This window comes from Choloepus didactylus, chromosome 1 (genome assembly GCF_015220235.1).
Source record: "Choloepus didactylus isolate mChoDid1 chromosome 1, mChoDid1.pri, whole genome shotgun sequence".
Lineage (NCBI taxonomy): Eukaryota > Metazoa > Chordata > Mammalia > Pilosa > Megalonychidae > Choloepus > Choloepus didactylus.
In genome coordinates, this window is record NC_051307.1 from 107,378,343 (window position 1) to 107,402,239 (window position 23,897).

At 35.0% G+C, this 23,897-nt stretch overlaps 1 protein-coding gene across 1 annotated transcript in view; it reads right to left on the minus strand.

Annotated features, from left to right (window-relative positions):
* Positions 1 to 23,897, minus strand: part of VPS8 (VPS8 subunit of CORVET complex) — a 275,358-nt gene that overhangs the window by 32,173 nt on the left and 219,288 nt on the right. The window contains 3 exon segments of the mRNA XM_037839097.1: positions 19,986 to 20,151; positions 21,715 to 21,884; positions 23,505 to 23,585. Coding sequence (XP_037695025.1) covers positions 19,986 to 20,151; positions 21,715 to 21,884; positions 23,505 to 23,585 — 417 coding nt within the window.

A 23,897-nucleotide genomic window follows, 5' to 3' on the forward strand; every position in this document is an offset into this window, starting at 1 on the left:
GTGACAGGCTGACAGGTGCATCTGCACAGGTGTATCAATTCTCTAAGAAAAACCATCAGGGAAACCAGTTACTGAATATTTCCTCCTTCTGTGACCTGAGCCTGTTCTCATCTGGGAAAACCTGATTGGGGTGGCCTAGGAGGTCAGATGCCTAGACAATAGAAAACTACAACCTACACTAAGAAAAACGAAGCTATGGCCCAGTCAAAGGGACAAACATACACTTCAACTGAGATACAGGAATTTAAACTAATGCTAAATCAATTCAAAAAGTTTAGAGAATATTTCGCAAAAGAGATAGAGGCTGTAAAGAAAACACTGGGCATACATAAGGCAGAAATTGAAAGTTCAAAAAAACAACTAGTAGAATCTATGGAAATGAAAGGCACAACACAAGAGACAAAAGACACAATGGAAACATACAACAGCAGATCTCAAGAGGCAGAAGAAAACACTCAAGAACTGGAGAACAAAATACCTGAAAGCCTACATGCAAAAGAGCAGATGGAGAAAAGAATGAAAAAATATGAGCAAGGTCTCCGGGAACTTAAAGATGAAACAAAATACAAGAATGTACGTATCATTGGTGTCCCAGAAGGAGAAGAGAAGGGAAAAGGGGCAGAAGCAATAATAGAGGAAATAATTAATGAAAAATTTCCATCTCTTACGAAAGACATAAAATTACAGATCCAAGAAGTGCAGCGTATTCCAAACAGAATAGATCTGAATAGGCCTACGCCAACAGTTAATAATCAGATTATCAAACATCAAAGACAAAGAGAGAATCCTGAAAACAGCAAGAGAAAAGCAATCCATCACATACAAAGGAAGCTTAATAAGACTATGTGTGGATCTCTCAGCAGAAACCACAGAGGCAAGAAGGAAGTGGTGTGATATATTTAAGGTACTGAAAGAGAAAAACCGCCAACCAAGAATCCTATATCCAGCAAAGCTGTCCTTCAAATATGAGGGAGAGCTCAAAATATTTTCCGCAAAACAGACAATGAGAGAATTTGTGAACAAGACACCCGCCCTACAGGAAATACTAAAGGGAGCACTACAGAGTTATAGGAGAAGGCAGGAGTGCATGGTTTGGAATACAATTTTGGGAGATGGTAGCACAACAATGTAAGTACACTGAACAAAGATAACTATGAATATGGTTGAGAGAGAAAGGTTGGGAGCATATGAGACACCAGAAGAAAGGAGGAAAGATAAAGACTGGGACTGTGTAACTTGGTGAAATCTACAGTATTCAACAATTGTGATAAAATGTACAAATACGTTCTTTTACGAGGGAGAACAAGGAAATGTCAACCTTGCAAGGTGTTAAAAATGGAGAGGCATTGGGGGAGGAATGTAATCAACGTCAACTAGAGACTGTTAACTAACAGAATCATTGTATTATGCTTCCTTTAATGTAACAAAGGCAATATACCAAGGTAAATGCAGATTAAGAGGGGGGGATAGGGGAGGCATGTTAGACACTTGACATTGGTGGTGCTGTCTGACTCTTTATTCTACTTTGATTTAAGGTTACTTTTCCTTTTGCTACTTCCTAGCTGTCATCATTTTCCTCTTTCTTTTGCCTCTCTACCTTCTTTGACTCTCCCTCCTGCCTTGTGGAAGACATGTAGATGCCCTTATATAGATAGTGGTGAAGGTGGTGAACACATAAATATGTGACCGTACGGAGAACCATCGATTGCTTACTTAGGATGGAATGTATGGTGTGTGAAAAAACCATCTTAAAAAAAAAAAAATGGGTTGATAACAAAACCTCGAGGGCAATATACTGAGTGAAATAAGCCAGACACATAAGGACAAATATTGCAGGGTCTAACTGATAAGAATTAATTATAATATGTAAACTCATAGACATGAAATATAAGGTACGAAGATAAAGGACGAGGCTTAAGAATGGGGAGTGGTTGCTTAGTATGAGCAGAATGTTCAACTAGGATGAACTTAAATGTTTGGAAATGAACAGAGGTGTCGGTAGCAAGATGTGAGAATAACTAACAGTGCCTAATGGTGTGTGAATGAGGTGGAAAGTGGAAGCTCAGAGTCATATATGTCACCAGAAGGAAAGCTGGAGGTCAAGAGATGGGAATGTATAAAACTGAATCCTGTGGTGGGCAATGTCCATGATTAATGGTACAAATATTAGAAAACTCTTCCATGAACCAGAACAAATGTATGACAATACAACTAGAAGTTAATAATAGAGGGGCATATAGGGAATAAATATATACCTATTGCAAACTATATACTACAGTTAGTAGTATTTCAACATTCTTTCATAAACAGTAACAAATGTACTATACTAACACTACAAGTCAACAGTTGAGGGGGGTTGGTTAGGGATATGGGAGGATTCGAGTTTCCTTTTCTTTTTTTTTCTTTTTACATCTTTCACTTTATTTCTTGTCTGGAGTAATGAAAAAGTTCTAAAAATCGAACAAAAATTAAGTGCGGTGATGGATGCACAGCTGTATGAGGGTACCGGGGCAACTGATTTTACACTTTGGATCTTTGGATAATTGCATGGTGTCTGAACAATCCCAATAAAAATAAAGAAATAAAATAAAATAAAATAAAAATAAAAACACTACATAGATTAATATTTAGTTGATTTAGCTGTAGCAATACAATGATTAATAATGTAAAAACTAACACTTGTACAGAAAATAACCTAAGGAACGTGGGGTAGGTTTGTCAAAATATTAAGTAAAATTTTGTTTCTAAAGTACATTTAATGTAGATAATTTTTGTAAAGAATGGATTATTCATCCTATATTAAAAGATAAAATGCACAGATTATCAAATCTCCATCCCCACTTCCCAAATTTAATGTTAGACTTTGGGTAGAGGAACATACACTCCTTTTGAACTGAATCAGTGTTGTGGTGTGTGTATATTTACTTCAGTTTTGTCTAAACAATGCATTTCTTTGAGTTAAGTTTTTTCTATAGCCATGCTGAGAAATAACATTCTGCATGAAATTTGTTTTTTGTTTTTTAAATTGAAGTCCTATATGAGGAATTATTTGTCTCTAACAGGGAAAGAGGAACTTAGCGAAAATAAAACAAAAGTTTGCTATTTATTTATTCATTTTTATTTTTTAATGAACTTTCTAAATACTATTCCAAGGGCTGTGGTTATGACTAAAACACATTTTTGGTAATTTTTATATCTGACTTGTTTAAGAAGTGCTATTTCTCATAGGTTGTTTTTGAAAAATTTAAGTATATTGGTTTAAAATGGCAATGTTTTCCTCTGTTTTATATGCAAACACTTAGTAAGTGCTGGCTTTATGGAAGCAGCAGACTTTTATAAGCACACTCCATTTTTTTACATACCAGTAATTAGGTTGGTATAGAAAACTGACAGAAAAAGGTCCATATTGTATGCATTTGGCTCAGGAAGATTCCTTTGTTTTTCCCTTCTTAGAACTCCTTATTGCTGATCACAAGTTCCGGCACACATCTTTCTGTAATTAGATATTGTATGATGATTTACCTGGTTCCAGGAAAAAGCACTATCAGGTGTTTCACACAGATTATCTACTGAGGAATTACATTTCAGTTGCTTCTGTGGGTACAAGTGTTACATCTATACCAGCACAGAGGTGGGAGTGACTGCTTTTCACCTACTTTTTAAAGAGTGGCAACTTAGCATTCAGGTGATGTTGAACCTTGCTGGACAACCTAAAGTATAAAAAAGATTTGAGAGAAAGGGTGCCTGTTCTTTCTGCTGAATGGTGGACTAAGTGGTACCAAGTGGAGGACTAATAGAGAAAAGAGCTACATTCTTCAAAATATACTGATGCAAAACACATTCTGCAACTCAGCTGTGAAGTACTTTCACGTCAGTAAAGTCTTTATCCAGTGACTACACTTGGCTGCCTAGCTGGATGACCAAGGGAGGCCTTTGTGCATTGTCACACTAGTGATACCGACAAAGACTGAATTACTTTTCTCAAGAGAAAGATTTTATTCCTTTATCCAGGAAATTAGTAAAATGAAATTGAGATTGGCAAATGCATAGAAGCTAAGAAGAAGGATGATTCTACAACATGCCTTTACCCCATCATATGTCTGTGGAAAGATCATAGCTTAAAATCCTGGGAGATATGGGGCATAAGTTTTCATGTAGTGTATGTTGGTGTAAAAGAAATCATCTGATAGTGTTTCTACAACTACCCAATCATTTTCCCCTTTATTCTACTGCAGTGAGGAGATGAGAGCATAAATGGGAAGTCTACTACTTTCTAAGGGATTTTGAGAATTTTTGTACTCGACAGGTGGAAAGCTCTGTATTTCAATTATCTTTTTCTTAAAAATGTAGATGCACATTTTCTATATCGTTCTGTTTTATTTTATTAGTATTGATAATGTGTGATAAAATTCAAATGAGATTTTATTTCTCTGTAACTTTGGCCTTCACAATTTATCTTTAAACCCTTGAACAATCTATATATAATTAAGAGATTTCTGACATTTATTCTTATACCAGGCTGATCTATTCAAATTTAGGTATTATTATTTTATCTCTGCTGGGTTTTAAATCTCTCCAGAGATGCATGTAGATAGCTTTCATTTCTGTGTATTTAAAAGATCCATTTAGAAATATCTTCATTATTCATATACTATATGGGCCTTTTTAATTCTACCCTTTACAACTTACCAAGATTGGGGCCACCATAATTATATTTTTATCATGGAAAAAATGTTCAATTTCCCCAAGCCATAATGCTGAGCAGAACTGGAGTATTTTCTTTAGAATTGCTTGAAAAGGCAAATGAAAGCTTATTATAGAATGCTTGTATTTTTTTTTCTCTCTCATACACCACTATATTGCCGGCAGCTATTGTATTTAAAAAAATAAAGCATATTTTCACTATCAAATAAAATATAATGGTAAAAGATATACCATGGTAACACTTAAGTTTCAGAGCAAAGGTTACTGCCAGAATAAAGAAGGTCATTTCACAAAAATAAAGGGGTCAATCAGCAGGACATAATCCTAAATGTCTATGCACTTAATAGCTTAAAAGTACATGAAGAAAAGTGATGAAACTGCAAGGAGAAATAGACTTGATATTCAGAGATTTCCACACCTCCCTCTCAACAAATGAGAAAACAAATAGGCAGGTAATTAGGAGTATAAAAGGCTTGAACAACACAATCAATTTACTTGATTAAACAGACATTTACAGAACACTACATCCAACAAAAGCAGAATACATACTCTTTTCAATTGCACATGGACCATTTACCAAGATAGACCATTTTCTGTCTATAAAACAAGTCTCAATAAATTTGAAAAGATTCAAGTCACCTACAATATTTTCTGACCACAATAGAAATAAATCAGAAATCACTAACAGAAAGATCTCCAGAAAAATTCCCAATATTTGAGAACCAAATAACACACTTCTAAATAACCCATCGATCATGTAAGAAATCAGAAAGAAAATTAGAAGGTATTTTGCATCAATTAAATGAAAAAAAAACACACACAATGTATCAAAATTTATGGGATGCTTCTAAAGCAACAATTAGGGGGATATTGAGAGCAGTAAAAGCCCTATATTAGAAATGAAGAAATATCTCAAAATCTAGAAAAAGGAGAGGAAATGAAACTGAAAGTATAAGAAAAGAAACAATAAGGCTAAGAGAGAAATCAATGAATAGAAAACAGAACAGCAATAGAGAAAATCAGTGAAACCAAAATCTGGATCTTTAAGAAGATCAATAAAGTTGATAAATCTCTAGCCAAAAAAGGAGGAAAGACAAATCACCAATATCAGGAATGAAAGAGAGATATCAGTATAAATTCTACAGCTACTAAAAGAATAATAAGGGAATATTATGAACAACTTTATGAGAATAAATTTAACAGCCTGGATGAAATAAACAAATTTCTTGAAAACCATTACCAAAGTTCATTCATGAAGAAATAGACGACCAAATTGCCATAGATTTCTTAAAGAAACTGAATTTTAAAAACATATACCTGCTAAAGGACTTATATTCAGAATATGTAAAGAACTTTCAAAACTCAACAAGAAAACAAAATGCCCAATGAAAAAGTGGGCAAAAAAAAGGAGAGGCCGAGCCTACTTACAATTGCACCTCCGAGTCTCCCCCAGAGAACTTCTTTGTTGCTCAGATGTGCCCCCCCCCCCCACTCAAGCCCACTTGGCAAGTGAACTCACTGTCCTCCCGCTACATGGAACATGATTCCTAGGGTGTAAATCTCCCTGGAAACATGGGACATGACTCCCAGGGAAGAGCCTGGACCCGGCACTGTGGGATTGAGAAAATCTTCTTGACTAAAAGGGGGAAGAGAAACGAAACAAAAAGTTTCAGTGACTGAGAGATTTCAAATGGAGTTGAGTGGTCACTCTGGAAGCATTCTTGTGTGCTATATAGATATCCTTTTTAATTTTTAGTGTATTGGAATAGCTAGAAGGAAATATCTAAAACTGTCAAACTGCAACCCAGTAGCCCTGATTCTTGAAGACGACTGCATAACTATGTAGCTTACCTGGTGTGACTGTGTGATTGTGAAAACCTCGTGGCTCACATTCCCTTTGTCCAGTGTATGGACAGATGAGTAAAAAAATGGGGACATAAACTAAATGGAAAATAGGGTGGAAAGGAAGGGATGGTATGTTTTGAGTGTTCTTTTTTACTATCTGTTTATCTATCTATCTATTTTGGAGAAAGGAAAATGTTCAAAAGTTAATTCTGGTCTGGACCCGACATTGTGGGATTGAGAACATCTTCTTGACCAAAAGGGGGATGTAAAATGAAACAAAATAAAGTTTCAGTGGCAGAGAGATTTCAAATGGAGTTGAGAGGTCACTCTGGTGGGCATTCTTATGCACTATATAGATAACCCTTTTTAGGTTTTAAGGTATTGGAATAGCCAGAAGTAAATACCTGAAACTATCAAACTGCAATCCAGTAGCCTTGACTCCTGAAAACGATTGTATAACAATGTAGCTTACAAGGGGTGACAGTGTGATTGCAAAAGCTTGTGGATCATACTCCCTTTATCCAGTGTAGGGACGGATGAGTAGAAAAATGGGGACAAAAAGTAAATAAAAAATAGGGTGGGAATGCGGGGATGATTTGGGTGTTCTTTTTTACTTTTATTTTTTATTCTTATTTTTATTCTTTCTGGTATAAAGAAAATGTTCAAAAAATAGACTGGGGTGATGAATGCACAACTGATTGTACACCACAGATGACTGCATGGTATGTGAATATATCTCAATAAAACTGAATTTAAAATTAAAAAAGTTGATTCTGGTGATGAATGTACAACTATATGATGGTACTATGAATAGGTGACTGTACACTGTGGATGACTGTAGGATATGTGAATATATCTCAAAACTATTTTTAAAAGTGGGCAAAAGATTCAAACAGACATTTCATCAAAGAAGATATATGGATAGCAAATAAATGCACGAAAAAATGCTCAACATTATTCAATATTCAAGAAATGCAAATTAAAACCATGAGATATCACTACACACCTATTAGAAATAGCTGAAATTAAAAGGTTGTGGAGGAACTGGAACTCTTAAACACCATATTTACCCATGTCCATACAAAGACATATTCACAGATATTCAAAGGAACTATATCTGTAGTAGCCAGAAACTAGAAACAACCCAAATTTTCATCAACAGGTGAAATGATAAAAGTATGGTGTATTCATATAGTGGAAAACTACTCAATGGTAAAAAGGTACGAACTCTTGATGAAGAGTTTTGGGATGAATCTCAAAATCATTATGCTGAATGAAAGAAGTCAGACCAAAAAGGCATGCATAGTTTATGTTTCCATTTATATAAAATTCTAGAAAATGCAAACTAATCTGTAGTGACGGAAAGCCAATGATTGAGTTGCCAGGGGACAGGAGTTAGGAACTGAGTCAACTTTTGGGGTTGGTTCATTTTCTTGGTTCATTATCTTGATTGTGGTAATGGATTCATGGATGGATACATATATCAAAACACACCAAATGTATACACTTTACATATGTGTAGTTTATTGTATGTCAACTATACTTCAATAAAGCTTTTAAGGGAATACTGAGAAGCCGCTGAAGCAGTGCTTAGGAAAAAATGTATAGCTTTATACACTATACTGTAAAATAAGAAAGGTCTAAAATCAAGGATCTAAGCTTCCAATTTAAGAAGTTACAAAAAGAAAATCAAAGCAAAACCAAACTAAGTAGAAGGAATGAAACAATAAGGGGCAGAAATCAATGACTAGAAATCAAACAAAACAAAATAGAAAATTAACAAAGCCAAAAGTTGATTCTTTGAAAAGACCAGCAAAACTGATAAACTATTTAGATGATAAAGAAAGAAAATACTGATTACCAATACCAGCAATGAAAGAGGAGATATTACTACATGTTACATCACTTACACACATTTAAAAGATAATAAGACCTATCACGAACAATTTTATGACAGTAAATTGGCAGCTTAAAGGAAAAGGACACATTCCTTGAAAAATAGAACTTATCAAAGCAGACTCAAGATAAAAGAGAAAATATGAATTGCCCTATATCTATTAAAGAAATTAACTTTGCTATCCAATGAGAACTCCAGGTCCAAATAGTTTCAGCAGTGAATTCCAGCAAATATTAAGTAAGATATAACATCAACCATACACAAGCACTTAAAAGAGGAGGAGGGATACTTTCCAACTCAATTTTTGTGGCCAGCAAAACCCTGATTCTAAAACAGACAAAGACAATACAGGACACGAAAATTACAGACCAATATCACTTATGAATATAGCCAAAAATTCTTTAAAAAATACTAGCAAATTTAATCCAAAACATATTTTAAAACCAGCATTACATCATGATTAAGTGGAGTTTATCCCAGGAATGCAACGTTGGTTTAGCATTCCAAAATCAATCAATGCACCACATTGGGATAAAAACCATAAAATATCTCAAAACAAAGTATTGGTGGAAATTTCACAGTCATGATAAAAACTCTCAGCACACCAGGAAGAGAAGGAGCAAATACAAAAACTCTACAGCTAATCCGTAGTGAAGTTTCATATGCTTACCCTCTAAGATTGGGAACACATTGTGAACGTTCACACTTACCACTTTTATTGAAAATTGTACTGCAGGTCTTAATTAGTATAAGACAAAAAAAAAAGCGAGATGTAAAAACTACCTTTATTCCTAAGTGATATGGTTGTTTACCTAGAAAACTCTGAGAAACCTACAAAACAACTACTAGAACTAATAAATAAATTTAGCAAGTTTGTAGTATATAAGACTGATACACAAAAATCAATTGTATTTCTAAATATTGGAAGCAAAGAACAGGAAAATGAAATTTTAAAATTCCATTTAAAATATTTGTAAGTTTAATAAAAGATATGCAAGACATTTATATTGAATAATTCTGTGTTGTTTTAGAAGTTATAACTAGGCCTACTGGATGGAAAATGAAAAAGGCAAAGTGCTCTAATATAAGCACATTTTAAACTATAAAATTATTGATTTAACAAATTTTTACTGTGTGTCTACCGTGATTGGTACTACAGAGAACACAGGAAGGAATCAGATACAGTCCCTTGTCCACAAGGACTCTGTAATCTAGAAGAGATAAGGCTAGAGATCAATTTAGAGAAGGAAGGCTCCTTGACAAGGTAACGTAAAAGAGTCTGTCTGGGGAAGGCATCTGGCTATTTGGACAGAAAGGCATCATTGCCTTGGTAAATTTACCATACTTTAGAGCCTCAGAAACCTGATTAGGAGCACACCAAAAGAGGTTTAATTTCAGGAATGGACTCAATATTTACTAAATATACAGAGATTAATATATGAATTCAGAATATCAACATTAATTTACAAAGAAAAATGTAAATATTACTATAAGTGGTTCAATAAATATTTGATACTCTCTGTCTGGAATGATGTGGAAGAGGTACAAGTACTGGGTAAGCAATTGGACTCAAGATCTTAAGCCTCTTGCAACTCTCACAGTCTAATTTTAAGAGCCCACAGTATAGATGAAGATATTTCCTATCACTGTGGCATCAAGCTATTCAGGAAGGACCATGTTATGCCATCCCCCCTCACCACTGGTTTTAGGAATAACTTTACAAAACATACCTCAGTTCAAGGATCAAACCTGCTGGCTGTCCAGACTGCCCTTCAAGATTTAGCAAGTCTGCAAAAATTAGACTTGACAGTCTCTGCTGTAACATACTATGACATTAATACTCTGGAATTCACTCCAGATGTATGATGTAGCTTGCTAAAAGTGATCCATTTTTAACTCCTGAAATGCTCTTTTATTAAAGGGAGAAAATAGATTTTCAAAGCAAAATAGATATTTAAGTTTAAAAAATGACCTCATAAAGAATCTGCAAACTTTTAAAAACAAGCCAAGAACTAGATGTGGTGCTGGACAATTTATCTGTGAAAGCTGTTCTCTGGAGATTAAGTCTGAGAGTGTTTGAAGTGGCAACAAAAATGGTTCAGCATACCTCATGAAAGGCCTTATTTTTCATTTAACAGGATTCCTTCTGGAAATGCCTCAGGCAATACAGCTTAGAAGAGGCACTTTAAATCCAGGTATGCAGACACCAGACCTGGAAATATGGATGATATACTAAGCAAAGGCCAATAATGCTGAACTTTGGTGATCTTGGTTAATAAAATGATTCCTGACTTGGAGAAGAAATCTGGGTTGAAGTTTAATAGCACTAGAAATATCTTAGTTACCACCTTTTTCATTTTTTTTCTACAAAAAAAAAAAACCACAAGATTTAATTTTTCTGATTTCAAAAGGGATATATGTTTCCAGATGGTAATTTAGAAAATGTGAAAAAGTAAAACAAAGGAAATACAAATCACAATCCAACCACATAGCAATAACTACTATTAACATTTGGAATCATGCTGTTTTATGATCTTTTTCATATTGCATGTTGTGAACATTTATTTCCCTTTATCAATTTTCTTCTACAATAGAATTTTTCCATGTCTACAAACAGTTCACTCATTGTTTGGATATACCATAACTGACTTAATCAAACCCAGACTACTGGCATATTATGCTGTTTTTAATTTTTTGTTATTGTTAAGAATGCTGTCACAAGTATCCTTTATATAACACTTGGCATACATGCAATTACTTCCATTAGACAGTCCTATAAATTCCTGCTTCAAAGGGTGTAGTAGACATTTAAAAATAATTATTGCTAATTTTTCTCTTAAGAAGTAAGATGGGTCCCATAAATCCTTTTTCTGAAATTCTGAAATCTAAAAAGCTCTGAAACCAAAACAATTTTTTTAAAAAATGTCTGGCACCAAAATTCACCTGGCAGCAAAACCTGACCTTAAAGTGAGGCTATTTATCGTCTTTATCTAACATAAGCAATTGATCATGGGTTGCTGCCCCAAATCACACTGGGAATATTATACAATGCAGAAAATACATGCCATATTAACTTTCTTTTAGCACTTTAAAGATGCCATTTTATTGTCTTCCGGCCTCCACTGGTTTTTTAATAAGTCAGTCACATTCTTAAGGTTTTACCTTTGGCTGCTTTTAACATTTCCTCCTTATCTCTGTTTCAGCAGTTTGACTGTGACTATGATATGTCTGGGTGTAGATTTCTTTATATTTATCCTGCTAGGGGTTTGCTGAGTTTTTTGGAGCTACAGATTGATGTTTTTCACCAAAGTTGGACACTTTTTGGACATTATTAGGTCACACATGCCCCTGATCTGACTTCTTTCTTTCTGGAACTCCAATTACATATGCTGACTTCTTGACATTATTACAGGTCACTGAGAGCTCTGTTCATTTCCCCACCCCCAGTCCTTTCTGTCTCTGTGCTTCAGTTAGGATTATTTCCATTGAACTCTCTTCAAATTCATTAACAGTCTTCTCAGTACTAAATATGCTGTTGATAACTAATAAATTTTTCATTTTAGATATTTTTTTTTTAGTTCTAGAATACCACTTGGTTTTATTTTATACTTTCCATTTCTCTGCGCTGAGATTCCCTATGTGTTCAATCATTCTGATCTTTTCCTCTAAATCAATAAAAATATTTCCAATTGCTATTTTAAAATCCATGACTGCTAATTCAAACATCTAAGTCATCCACAGGGCTGCTCCTACTGATGCTTTTTCTTTTGATTATAGGTTACATTTTCCTTCTTCTTCCTTTAGATCTATGATAGTTTGGGCTTTGGGCTTTGTTAGGGAGTATTTATTTTGGTTTTGCCTTTGGACTTGGAGTCAGCCCTTAGTCCTAAAGCATGGCCCTTTACTTCCAATGGAAAAACCTGAGGTGTTTATCAAGTACCTCTAATTGGCAGGACTTGTACTCTAAACTCAGCACTAGGTAGCTGCTGAAATCTCTGTCCAGTTCTTCAGTCCTCCTGCTGCCGCTGCCTACTGTGTTTCTTGGAGCACTGCTCTGTGAATGCACAGTTTAGGAACATGTTTACAGAACTGGGGGCCTGCCATTATCACACCTTTTTCTGGGGTTTTCTTCCTCATTTTACAACTGCTTAGACAGTCCTGAACTTTGACCTCTGTTTCTTCATCTAGTAAGAATGCTGCTTGATGTTTAAACGCTTTTTCTCAGTACCCCAAAGCAAACTGGGAAGTGCCCTAAGGGAAAATTTGGTAAATGTATATATAGCTCCTTTAGTTTGCTTACCCTTCTCTTTGTTCTCTACAGTTTCTGCCAGCTTCCAATTGCTAACAATTGTTTTTCATATTTTGTCTAGTTTATAATTGTTATTGACAGAAATTTTAATTCAATACAAGCTTCTCTGTCATTACTGGAAATTGAACTCTGTATCATCTACATCCACATATATCTGGCCACTTGAAGTGTTCCAGGGTTCACTGGTGCGCTATTCATTTTCTTTTTTCAGTCTTTTTTCTCTACGTATTTTATTTTTGATAGTTTCTATTGCTATATATTCAAGTTCACTAATCTGTTCTGCAAAGTCCATTCTGCCATTATTATTTGGTTCTGGCCACTGATTTTGTTTTAGTTCCTTGAACATGCAAGTCATTTCCCTCTTCAGATTCTTTGTGCTCATCCTTTCTTACCTGCAATATTCAGCTTCACATGGCTGGTACCTTCTTATTCTTCTGGTCTTAGCTTAAATAATATCTATCTCTGCAGACAGATATTCCCTGACCACCCAACCTAAAGTAGATTTCATCTCATGTTATTCTCCTCATTCTATTCTTTTCCCTCACATAAACTATCATGATTTGAAAGTACAGATTTGAAATATTTGTTTGTTTAGTTGATCATTATCTAGCTCCCTTACTAGATGAAGTTACAAGATATAACAATGTTTTGTTCACTAATGAATAAGTGCCTAGAACAGCATTTGGCCCAAAATAGGCATATGTTAAATATTGGCTGGAGTGATGAATTACCCAGTACCAGGATATAACAAGATTATTGGAAAATGGGCAAAGGTCTCCTGAAAAAGTTTTATTTGTATTTATATTCATCTATAACCTCTCTGCACTTCTTAGATATACTAGTCTTCATTTAACTTATAATACCCCACCTTCAGACACCCAGATCCACCAATTCCTACACTGCCACATTTGCTGCATTATTCCATCTATCTACCTATCTATCAATTTTGAGTGTAGTTTGTATACATCATGTTCCCTGAACACTCAACACTGCCACGCATATTTCCCAAGAACAAGGACACCCAATCATGTAATCACCCCAAGAACACCCATCAAGCTCAAGGAACTTAACACTGATATAAATAAAACCTAGTCTACACCTCACCCACCCCACACGTCCCAACAATGTCCCCAAGAGCCTCCTCTCCTCCCTTGCCAGATCCCATCCAGGTTTATGTATTTCATTCAGTTGCCATTGTTTTCCTAGTTGCCCCTTCTTTCTTTTTTTAATTGTGAGAACATAAACACACATAATCACTCCCATCTTGACCACTCCCAGGTATTCCATTCAATAGGATTAATCACATTCACAGTATTGAGGTACCTTCACCACCCTCAACCACCCAAACCCTCCCATATCCTCAAACAGAAACCCCAAACCCACCATGCACCAACTCCCCACTCCCCCTGCCCTCCATCTCCCTCAATCTGCACTCCAATCTCTGTCTCCATGAGCCTGCATATTCTCTGATATTTTCTTTGTAGTTACCATGGTGCTTATATTTAACATCCTAAACCTGTAACAATCTCATTTGCTTTGATACCACTTAACTTCAATAGAATATACAAACTATGTTCCTATACCCTTCCTTCACCCCACCCTTATGTAGCTCTTGTCACAAATCACAGGTTTATACATTATGAGTCCAAAACCCTAATCTCATTGTTAGTATTCAATTTGAATCTAACCTGTTCATAATGGGGAGCTGTCTTTAAAAATGGACAACGAAACAAGGCAATAATACCAGTGTTCCTATTTCATTAATCAGGATGTAAACCAAATCTCTAATATACCATGGGAATTTAAGATAAATAATCAAGGTACAATCATTAATAGAAAATTATAACTGGTGAGATAAATAAATGTAATTTACTGAATAATTACTTGGATGTTGTAAATAGTTCTTCCTGATGTTATTTATAAGTTTCCGCAAAAAATAAAACATATTCTTAGTTAACTCTAAAAATTAAGAAATAAAACCAATTCTAAACACTAGAATAAAAGTCAGCTTATTTCATTTAATTTATCTCCTTTTGTGATTACTAAAGGATGAGTGGGTAGTTATATGTTTATTCCTAGTTCTTTCCTCCTTAGATATTTACCTCAGTGAAAATAAAAAACAAAACAAAAAACTGGTATTTGATTAATATTCCTGGCTTTCTACCAATAAGAGCTGATTTATCAAAATCTGAAAAGATATTGAGCAATACATTAAAACACTTCCTAACAAGTGGCTAAATGTTCTTGTTCTTCAAAGTTTAAAAGGAATAACAACTTGAATGTTTCTGGTACATAGTGATATGCTAGCTTTCTACCAACTCTTGAGCACACAGACTCTGATAATAATAAGAATATTTAAACTGAAATCCTGCAAATTTTCAATTATTTTTCTTTGAATTTATATCAAGTTGCTAGTTCACCAACAGTTACTATTTTTAAAATTAATAGCAAGTTAATTTCCTTAATGCTAACCAATGCCAATGAAGAGGGTTTACTTGCTAGATGAATTTAAAGGAATATCAAGGTGGAAATTTAAATTGACTATGTTAACACAAGTGAATCACATTTGTTGAGAAAAAATAATAGAATGATGAGTACTTTATTTGAAATTATTTCTCCAATGTATTTCATCTTTGGTTATATGCAGAGAAAGCAAAAGCAGAGAATCAGATAAAACTTGAAAGGTCTATTCTCCTGACCCAAAGGCTTCTGACTGAGTTGCTTTAAGTCTGAGGGGGGAGTGGAGGTAACAAAAGAAGGGAAATTGGGTCATTTCACCTGGCTGTGAAGAATAAACAGCTTATTTGAGAGGAAATCAGGGTTTTGGAGGGAATAAATAACATCATATCTGTGCATACCTGTTGGCAGGCAGCTAATGGGTCAGAGTTATTGGTTGTATACACTGACCAGTTTTGAAAAGAGAAGATAGGAGCAGCAAGAAGAAAGACTTTATCCATTCTACAAGTACAGTTTTGAGGGCAACTTTTGCATCTTGTTTAGTTGTTGTAAAAAACCAAAGAAATAAATGTTAATTATCACAAGTATTGGAAAAGGATGAAACAAAAAGCTTTTTGATAGAAGGATCATGTTACAAAGGCAGTGAGAAGCTCCAAATGCATTCTTTATCTTCTGGGCATAGAAGAGCCACAGGTGGAAGCTGACTGGCCCCTCAGCTTGATTTCTGAGTCACTTGGGCCCTCACCTGTGCTACACTCCACTCACACAGCTTGGCTGCTCTGGTAGGAACTTAATAAGAGGGTTGACAGATTTTCAAAGGAAATTAAGAGAGCAAAGTAGAACTTCCATGAAATAAAGTTTAATATTAATCATCATAGTATAGAATGAGTATTTTTATTTAAAATTTTCTTATAATTAAATATGTAAATGGTTTACACAACAGCAAGGAAACTTGATCAGCACAATCAATGTGATATGGATGCATTTTAAAAATCAGCATTACCAGGTTTCAATAAAGTCAGAATGACAAAAAGATATCAATCTGGGGCAGGGAAATTGGGGGTGATGATGGTCCTACAAACTTGAGTTCAAATATTGGCCTTCCCTCTCTGAAGTAAAGTTCCTTGAGCTGTAAAATAAGGATTTAGCACCCTCATAAAATAGTTGTGAAGATTAAAATGACATAAATTACGTGAAAACACTGAAAGAAATGCCATTTTTTTCTCTCCTTCTTGAGTTACCAACCCACTAGATCTTTTTACAACATTTTATGTAAGAAAACCCAGGGAGACTGACAGCTAGAGGAAAATTTAAGAAAAACCAAAATAGTTCTCTTTCCAGCTTGAATAACACTATCAGGAAGCATCAAGCAGAGATTTTCAGAAGAATTTTGATTGGTAATCTTACTGGAGTTTCCTAAACAATGAAAAGTTTGGGTCATCTCCCCCATTCTACAGAATGGGATGGCCTCAGATACAAAGCTGTCTTTGACCTTTAAATGCAATTGTAAAACGACTTCTTTTTTGATTCTCTAAGAGAGGAAGGAGGAAAGTCAATGAAGCAGTCTTTCTTCCCAAGTGTGGGAATGTGGGAAGAGGGTAAACCTCTGGCAACCACCATGGTGTAAACAGCTTTTAAAATTCAACACTCATTCCTGAAAAAATTCCTACTGGAAAATGGAATAAAATGGTCTCTATTTGCAGATGACATGGTTTTCTACACAGAAAGTCCCAAAGATTGTATAAAAAAGTAAATTTAGTAAGGTCACTGAATAAAAGGTCAATATAGAAAAATCAATTGCATTTCTATATACTAGCAATGAACAACTGGAAATTAAAAAGTAAAATTTACAATAGCAAAAATAAATTAATACTTAGAAATAAATCTTACAAAATATGCAAGATCTGTAGACTGAAAACTTCAAAACTGACAAAAGAAATCAAAGAAGCTCTAAATAAATGCAGAAATACATTATTATGTTCATGGATTGGAAGACTCAATTATGTTAAGATGTCAACCCTCCCCAAACTGATCTATAGTGTAAACACAATCTCCATCAAAATCCCAGCAGTATTTTTTACAGAAATCAACAAGCTGATTTTAAAATGCATATGAAAGGCCAAAGGAAGTAGACTAGTCAAACAATTTTATAAAGAATGACCAAGTTGAAAGACTCACATTCTTGATATCTACACTTACTATAAAGCTACAATAGTTAAGACAGTGGGTTATTGGAGAAAGAAAAGATAAATAGATCAATGGAATAGAATAGTTTAGAGTTTAGAAACAGAACCATACATACATTGCCAATCGATATTTTACAAAGGCAATTCAATGGATATCCGTATGCAAAAAAAAAGAACCTCAACCCATACCTTGCACCCTATATTAAATTTAACACAAAATGGAATGAGTGGTTTCTAGGGATTGAGAGGGTGGGGGAGGGATTTACTACAAAGGGATATGGGAGAATTTTGGTGGGGCAATAAAACTGTTCTATATCTTGATTGTGGAGGTGGTAGTCAAAACTCATAGAATTGTACATGAAAAAGTGTGAATTTTACTGCATGTTAATTATTCTATAAAATAGAAAAAAGTCCATTTTAGCTCTCAGGATTATAAAAAACACCTAGTTGATAATATTCAGGCAATAATATACATGTAATCATAAGATGGGTAGGAATGCAATATATCTGAGAGAGAAAACAAACAGAAAAGCAACAAGATGTAATATCTTGGGTATCAGCATAAATAAAGGTTCCCCTATATGCATTTGGGTTAAGCTTGGAAAGATTCTGGAAAACACAGGGCTTGTTTTTCCTTTCTTGAATGCAAACAAGGCAATGTTTTGGATGACTATAAGATTTTCAATACGGAAACCACTATACACATTTTTACCTGCATCTCTTGCAGACATTTCAAACTCTAACAGTGAACTCACTTTTACTTCCAGATCTGTTGTGTCTTATTTATTGCTATCTCAATAAATGGTACCACCACCCATCCAGTTGTTCAAGTAAGAAATATGGATGTTATCTCTGACTTTTCCCTCTCTCATCTCCCCCTTTTAGCTAATTCATTTCTCACTAATAGGTAATAGGTAGACTCTGAAAACACATCTCAAATAGGTTCTCTCTCTCCATCCCTACTTCTACTACCTTAGTACAGGTTACAACTTCTCTCCTCTAAATTACTTCAATAGTCTCCAGTCCCCCAACATCCACCCTTGCTTTCTTTCAATTCATTTTCCATATTGTAGCCAGTGTGTGTTTTTTTTTTAAATACTACTGGAAAAGAATACTATTCTGATCATATCATATCATTCATTCCTTAAAACTCTGCAATGTTTTCCCTGTTTAGCACATAAATCAAGTTAATTAATATGGTCCCTACTTATCTTATTAGCCTCATTTCATATCACTTTCTCTTTCACACACCAGATCCAATCATGCTCAACTTCCTGTTCTACGTTGCTTTCTGTTTCACAGCAGAGATGCTGTTGTCCTACATACTGTTCCCTCTACCTGGAATCCTCCTCCTGCCTGTCTTTGCATCTAAATTTGCCTAGCTTACTCCTGTTTGCATTTGGAGCAACTAACATGGAATTATCAGGAAGCCTTCCATGATTCCCTATGTCTAGTTCAGGTCTACACATTATCTGCTCTTGTAGCAAAGTTCATCTATAAGTACTTATTCAATGCCAGTTTATAATTTCATTGACTGTAAATTCCACAAGATAAGACCATCCTTGTCTTGTTTATTATTGTATCTCCAGCACCTAGTAAAGTGCCTTGTATACTGTTCAGTATATACTGGGTGAATATATAAATGAATGCCTACCACTGGAGTGTAGAAATACTGAATTATCTGGGAGAGAAGCCAGGTCATATTCGTTTTTTCTTTTTTTCCACTGGCTTTGCTTCTGATACACAACACTGAAAGTTTGTGAAACAAAAAGAAAAAATTAACAGGTTCAACTTTTCACTATGTGATGAGAAGGCTGACTCTAGCATAGAGTGGCAAAGAGGAAATAGCAAATGTGATACCAGATGAAGACAGCACAGTGATCAACTCTGTGATGAGAAGGCTGACTCAAGCACAGAGAGGCAAAGAGGAAGGAGCAGGAAGCAGTAAATGTGATACCAGATGAAGACACCACAATGATCAAATCACAGCCCTGGAAACCGCTCCTTCTCCACAGTGAGTCCCTGTGTTGTGAAGTTCTGCTTCCAAAAAACTACTAAGTAGTAGAGCTCAAACTCTGCTCCAGAGCCTCCTCAAAAAAAGTAAAACAGTTATAAAAAGGACAAAAATTGCATCTAGTCCATTAGACTCCAAAGGTGATGTAAAACTTTCTGAAATGAACAGTATTGCGTCAAGGTCTTTGAATAAAGTTGCCCAGCTAAGAAACAATGTACACAGCATATGTGTATATACCCTGTCCCTATCAGCCCTCTTCAGCATATAGGTACTCATTAGTACTGCAGTATTTTGTATGTGCTGACCAGTTACTTTGTTAAGAGTTCTTAAGCAAGCTCATGTGTGTGCATCCTCTTTGTTCAACTACATCTTATGTTTCTCAAAGACAGGAATTTTACCAGCTGTGCTCAAGTCCCTGGGGAGACTAAATAAGACTGAACAGAAGATGCTGAACATTGGATTACTGACAGGTAAAGTTGCTGAGGCTTTTAGGACTTGAAGAAAATGAGGCCAGGCCCAAAAAACATTTTGGAAAGAAACAAACATCTCCATCTTGCCAGAAAAACGTCTTACCTGTGATAAGGTTATCTTTCCCTTTTTAATTTCAGATGAATTTTCACTTAGTTTTCCTACTTTGTTACTTGAATTGCATTTGTAGCAAGTCCATCTTGCTTGGCCCTCTATTTCTATGGTGCACTCTTTGTTTTGCAGACAGAATGAGTGATACAAATGGCCACAGCTGCAAAATGAAGACAACCAATTTGTATAATTTGCATAATATCATAAAATCTATAAACATAGGTTAAAATAGAGCATATTTATAATCAATAAAGATTTCTAGTAAGTTGGAATGCACTGATGGTTGTATAGGGTGAATCGCTCCCAACATTTCCTTTCGTCTATACCATGTTTTATTTTTCTTCACAGTAATTATGAATTACTTTTTTTAAAATTAATTTTTGAATTGTCTGATCATAAGTCACTTTAACAGTGAGGCTTTTCCTGACCACTCTACATAAAATAGCACCTCCCAACACTCCATTTCTCCCTTAATATGTTTTATATTTTCCATAGTGGTTATCACTATCTGGCATACTACATGTGTGTTTGTTCAATGTCTGCCCCTGCAACAAGAATGTAAGATTTATGAGGGCATGTCCTATGTTTTGTTCATGATGTACCCTATCCCATTAAAGAGTACCTGGCATACAGTAGGTGCTCAATAAATATCGTTGAAGGAATGGGTTCTTTGGGTGATGAGAACTACTTTTCCCTCTTAACACCAAATCGACCAATCTTCCGGCATCTGTAATAATAGTACCTAACACTTACATAATGCTTACTACCTGCCAGGCACTGTTTTAAGTGCCTTACATAAATTATGTCATTTAATCTTCACAAAATCCTAGGAGGTAGGTATTATTATAATCCTAATTTACAGATGAGGAAACTAAGATATAGAGAGATTAAATAACTTGTTCAAAGTCTCACATCTAGTAAGTGGCAGAGTCAGAATTTAAACTCAAGAACTTTGGCTCCAGAGTCCATGTTATATTGCATCTATCCATATATATTCTGGATGAACTGTCTTTGTTCCTGAGACCAAACCCTCCATTTCTTCTCTTTTGGAATCATGGCTTTAAATATCATTTATATACTAAAAGTTTCTAAATTTCTGTTTCCAGCCCCAACATGTCTTCAGGTTTCAGACTAGAATATCTGTCTACTTGACATCCCCACTTGGATGCCTAATAGACATCTCAAATCTAACATCTGTAAGACAAAACTCTTGACTTCTCCAGTCCTCACACCTATCCTTCCTCAGGCCAAAAACTTCATTTTTCTCTCACACTCCACATGCAATCAGCACTTTATACCTTATCAGCAAGTTAGCTCTATCCTTAAAATATATACTGAATCTAAATGCCTCTCAGCACCTCCACTCCTCTCTCTTTCTGCTCGACTGTCACTTCCTCAGAGGTGCCATCCCTCCTTACACTGTCTTAAAATAATGCTGTCACCCTGAACCCTTCATCCTTCCAACTCCTCACCCAGTGTTTTGTTTTTCTTCATAGCTCTTATTATTCTGTGTTTATTTACTGCCTGACCACTCTACTCCCCCATTCCTCTCCATACCTTCCCAGAAGGTAAAGTCTATGAGGGCGGATGCTTTGCTTGTCTGGTTTACTGCTAGAATGAATGACTGAATCAATTCACTACTGGGCCTGTGTGTCTGTGTGCATTTTTGCCTGGTAATAAACTTACATACACCTCACATGTAACAGTTTCTTCCTTCTCTTACCTAAAGATGATAATTTCATCAGCCATTTCTTGGCGTCTCTTGTACTGCTGCAAACATACAGAGCAGTAATCTTGCTTGGGATTCAATCCTTTAGAGACTGAAGCTCTCAGATTACACAATGACCAATGGAGATCTTGGTTTAGAAGGTTAGTTGTCGTTTCCAGCAAGGTCTATGAGAGACCAAAACAAAAACTAACAAAAATGATTTACAAAGTGAAAGAGAGGGGCAATGAATGGGAAATAGCACTTGTGTAGTTTTCAGCTACGAACACCTGAAACTGAAATACACTATGAAGAGATAAAACTGATGAAACAAGCATATTAAACAAACAAAAGAAATCAGACTTACGCAGTTAATACTAATACGCAGAGTAATGATGAGTGTATACATTAAGATTCTCAAAATAATTATGAAAGTCTGTCACTAGTTTCTACTGAGAAATGTGTGCTCCGACATTTTGTGGCTTAACTCAGTACTGATGTTGTTCAAATACCTGAATAAACCCAAATCTATTTATTACATTTGTATAGTAACTTCTCTCTGAATGGCTCAAAGTATAACAAAGAGTACAGCTAAGACTGCATTCCTCATTTTTAATTGAAACTATATTCATGACAATATTTCAAATAACCTTTACACTGGAAAAGTTAATGGCCATTACTCAGTTTTCATCTTCCTTAGGCAGAGGGATTACATCTTCCTGATCAGCACTTACAAGTCATTTGAATCTACTCAAGACCAATATCTGCCATAAAGTTACATAAAGACATTTTCACAGCTACCATATTAAGACACTTTAAGGGCTCTATGTGCTTATGATGGATTATTTTTATAATATACCTACCTCTTAAGATTCGTATATATCATTTGACTATGCAGTTGAGTTTCTTTCTGTAAGTCCCAAAGGGGAAAATGGAGCTAGACACTGATTACTCTCCTTGTTTATGTAGCCTGGTCCTTTAAATTTACCTGTAACGTAAAACTTTAAGTTTTAATTGTCTAGCTGTTCTAATTCTTTCTAACCATCTTTTCCTCTTCTTCTGTTGCTCCAAAGTTGGCAAAGATTTCCTGCCTTGCACTCAACTTTGCTTCTGCTAACCTGCAGCCTGTGCCTGCAGGGTTATCAAGCTTCACGGGCTATGCTCAGGCCAAACTGCAATTCTTACAATACACTAAGACAAGCTCTGTCGCCCAAGTTTTTCATTTTCTTCTCTCAAATTCCTAAAAAAAGCAGACATTCTACCTAACATGCCTAAATGACATTTTTCCTAGGTGGTTTCATGAGTCACTTTGAAGTATACTAAGAAAAAATTTGAATACCAAGCTAGCTCTTACTGAGAATTAAAGCTATAGGCAATTTTGAGTTAAGGGAAGATAATGTTCAGTTTTGGCTAGTGGCAATAACCTGCTTCAGAAGGTTTAAAAGAACACTCATTTAACTTTATTTTGCAATATTCATACTTGTGCTGATATTTCCTTTTCATGGGTTGTATCTTTGCATCCAAGTATTTTTCCAGAAAAGTCTCTCACACTCTTCATTTGGGGAAAAAAAAATTGTCTCATTGCCAATAAAACAAAAAAAGCAAAATGATTTTGAATTGGATATGTATGTATGCAAGTATCTATAAAAGGGCAAGAGAAATTTAAACATTAAAAACAAAAGCACACTTCAATCTACCAAACTTCTCCTAAATAAATGGTAATTTTTAAAGATAAAGTATAGGTGCAAAGAAAAGAGAAATAGCTTCTTTCTACTTCAGGACAGGCATAGTAATTGTAAGTGGCTTACTTGTTCATAGTTAAAGGTATCCAGCATTCCCAATATAAGTCCCTGGATTTCTCCAAGTTTTCCTTTTCCATAAACTGGATCCTAATTAGGAAAAAATTTTGCAAAACTTTTAATTGTTATGATTTTTGTTATTTTAAAACTACTTTAAAATATAAGTTATCTGAAAAGGCCAAATATGCAAGTATTTTTCTACAATCACAAAATATTCATTCTTCCATGAATTTCCACTGAAAATGCATAGCAGTTTCCTTCTGACTCTCTCAAATAATTTGTACAAGTAATTAAAATTTAAATGACCTAAGCTCCTGTTTAGCAATCTTCTTTGCAAGTCTAATTAAATTTCACTCTAGTTTGTTTCTGTAAGAAGCTTCCTTTCCTTCTTCATATTAAACA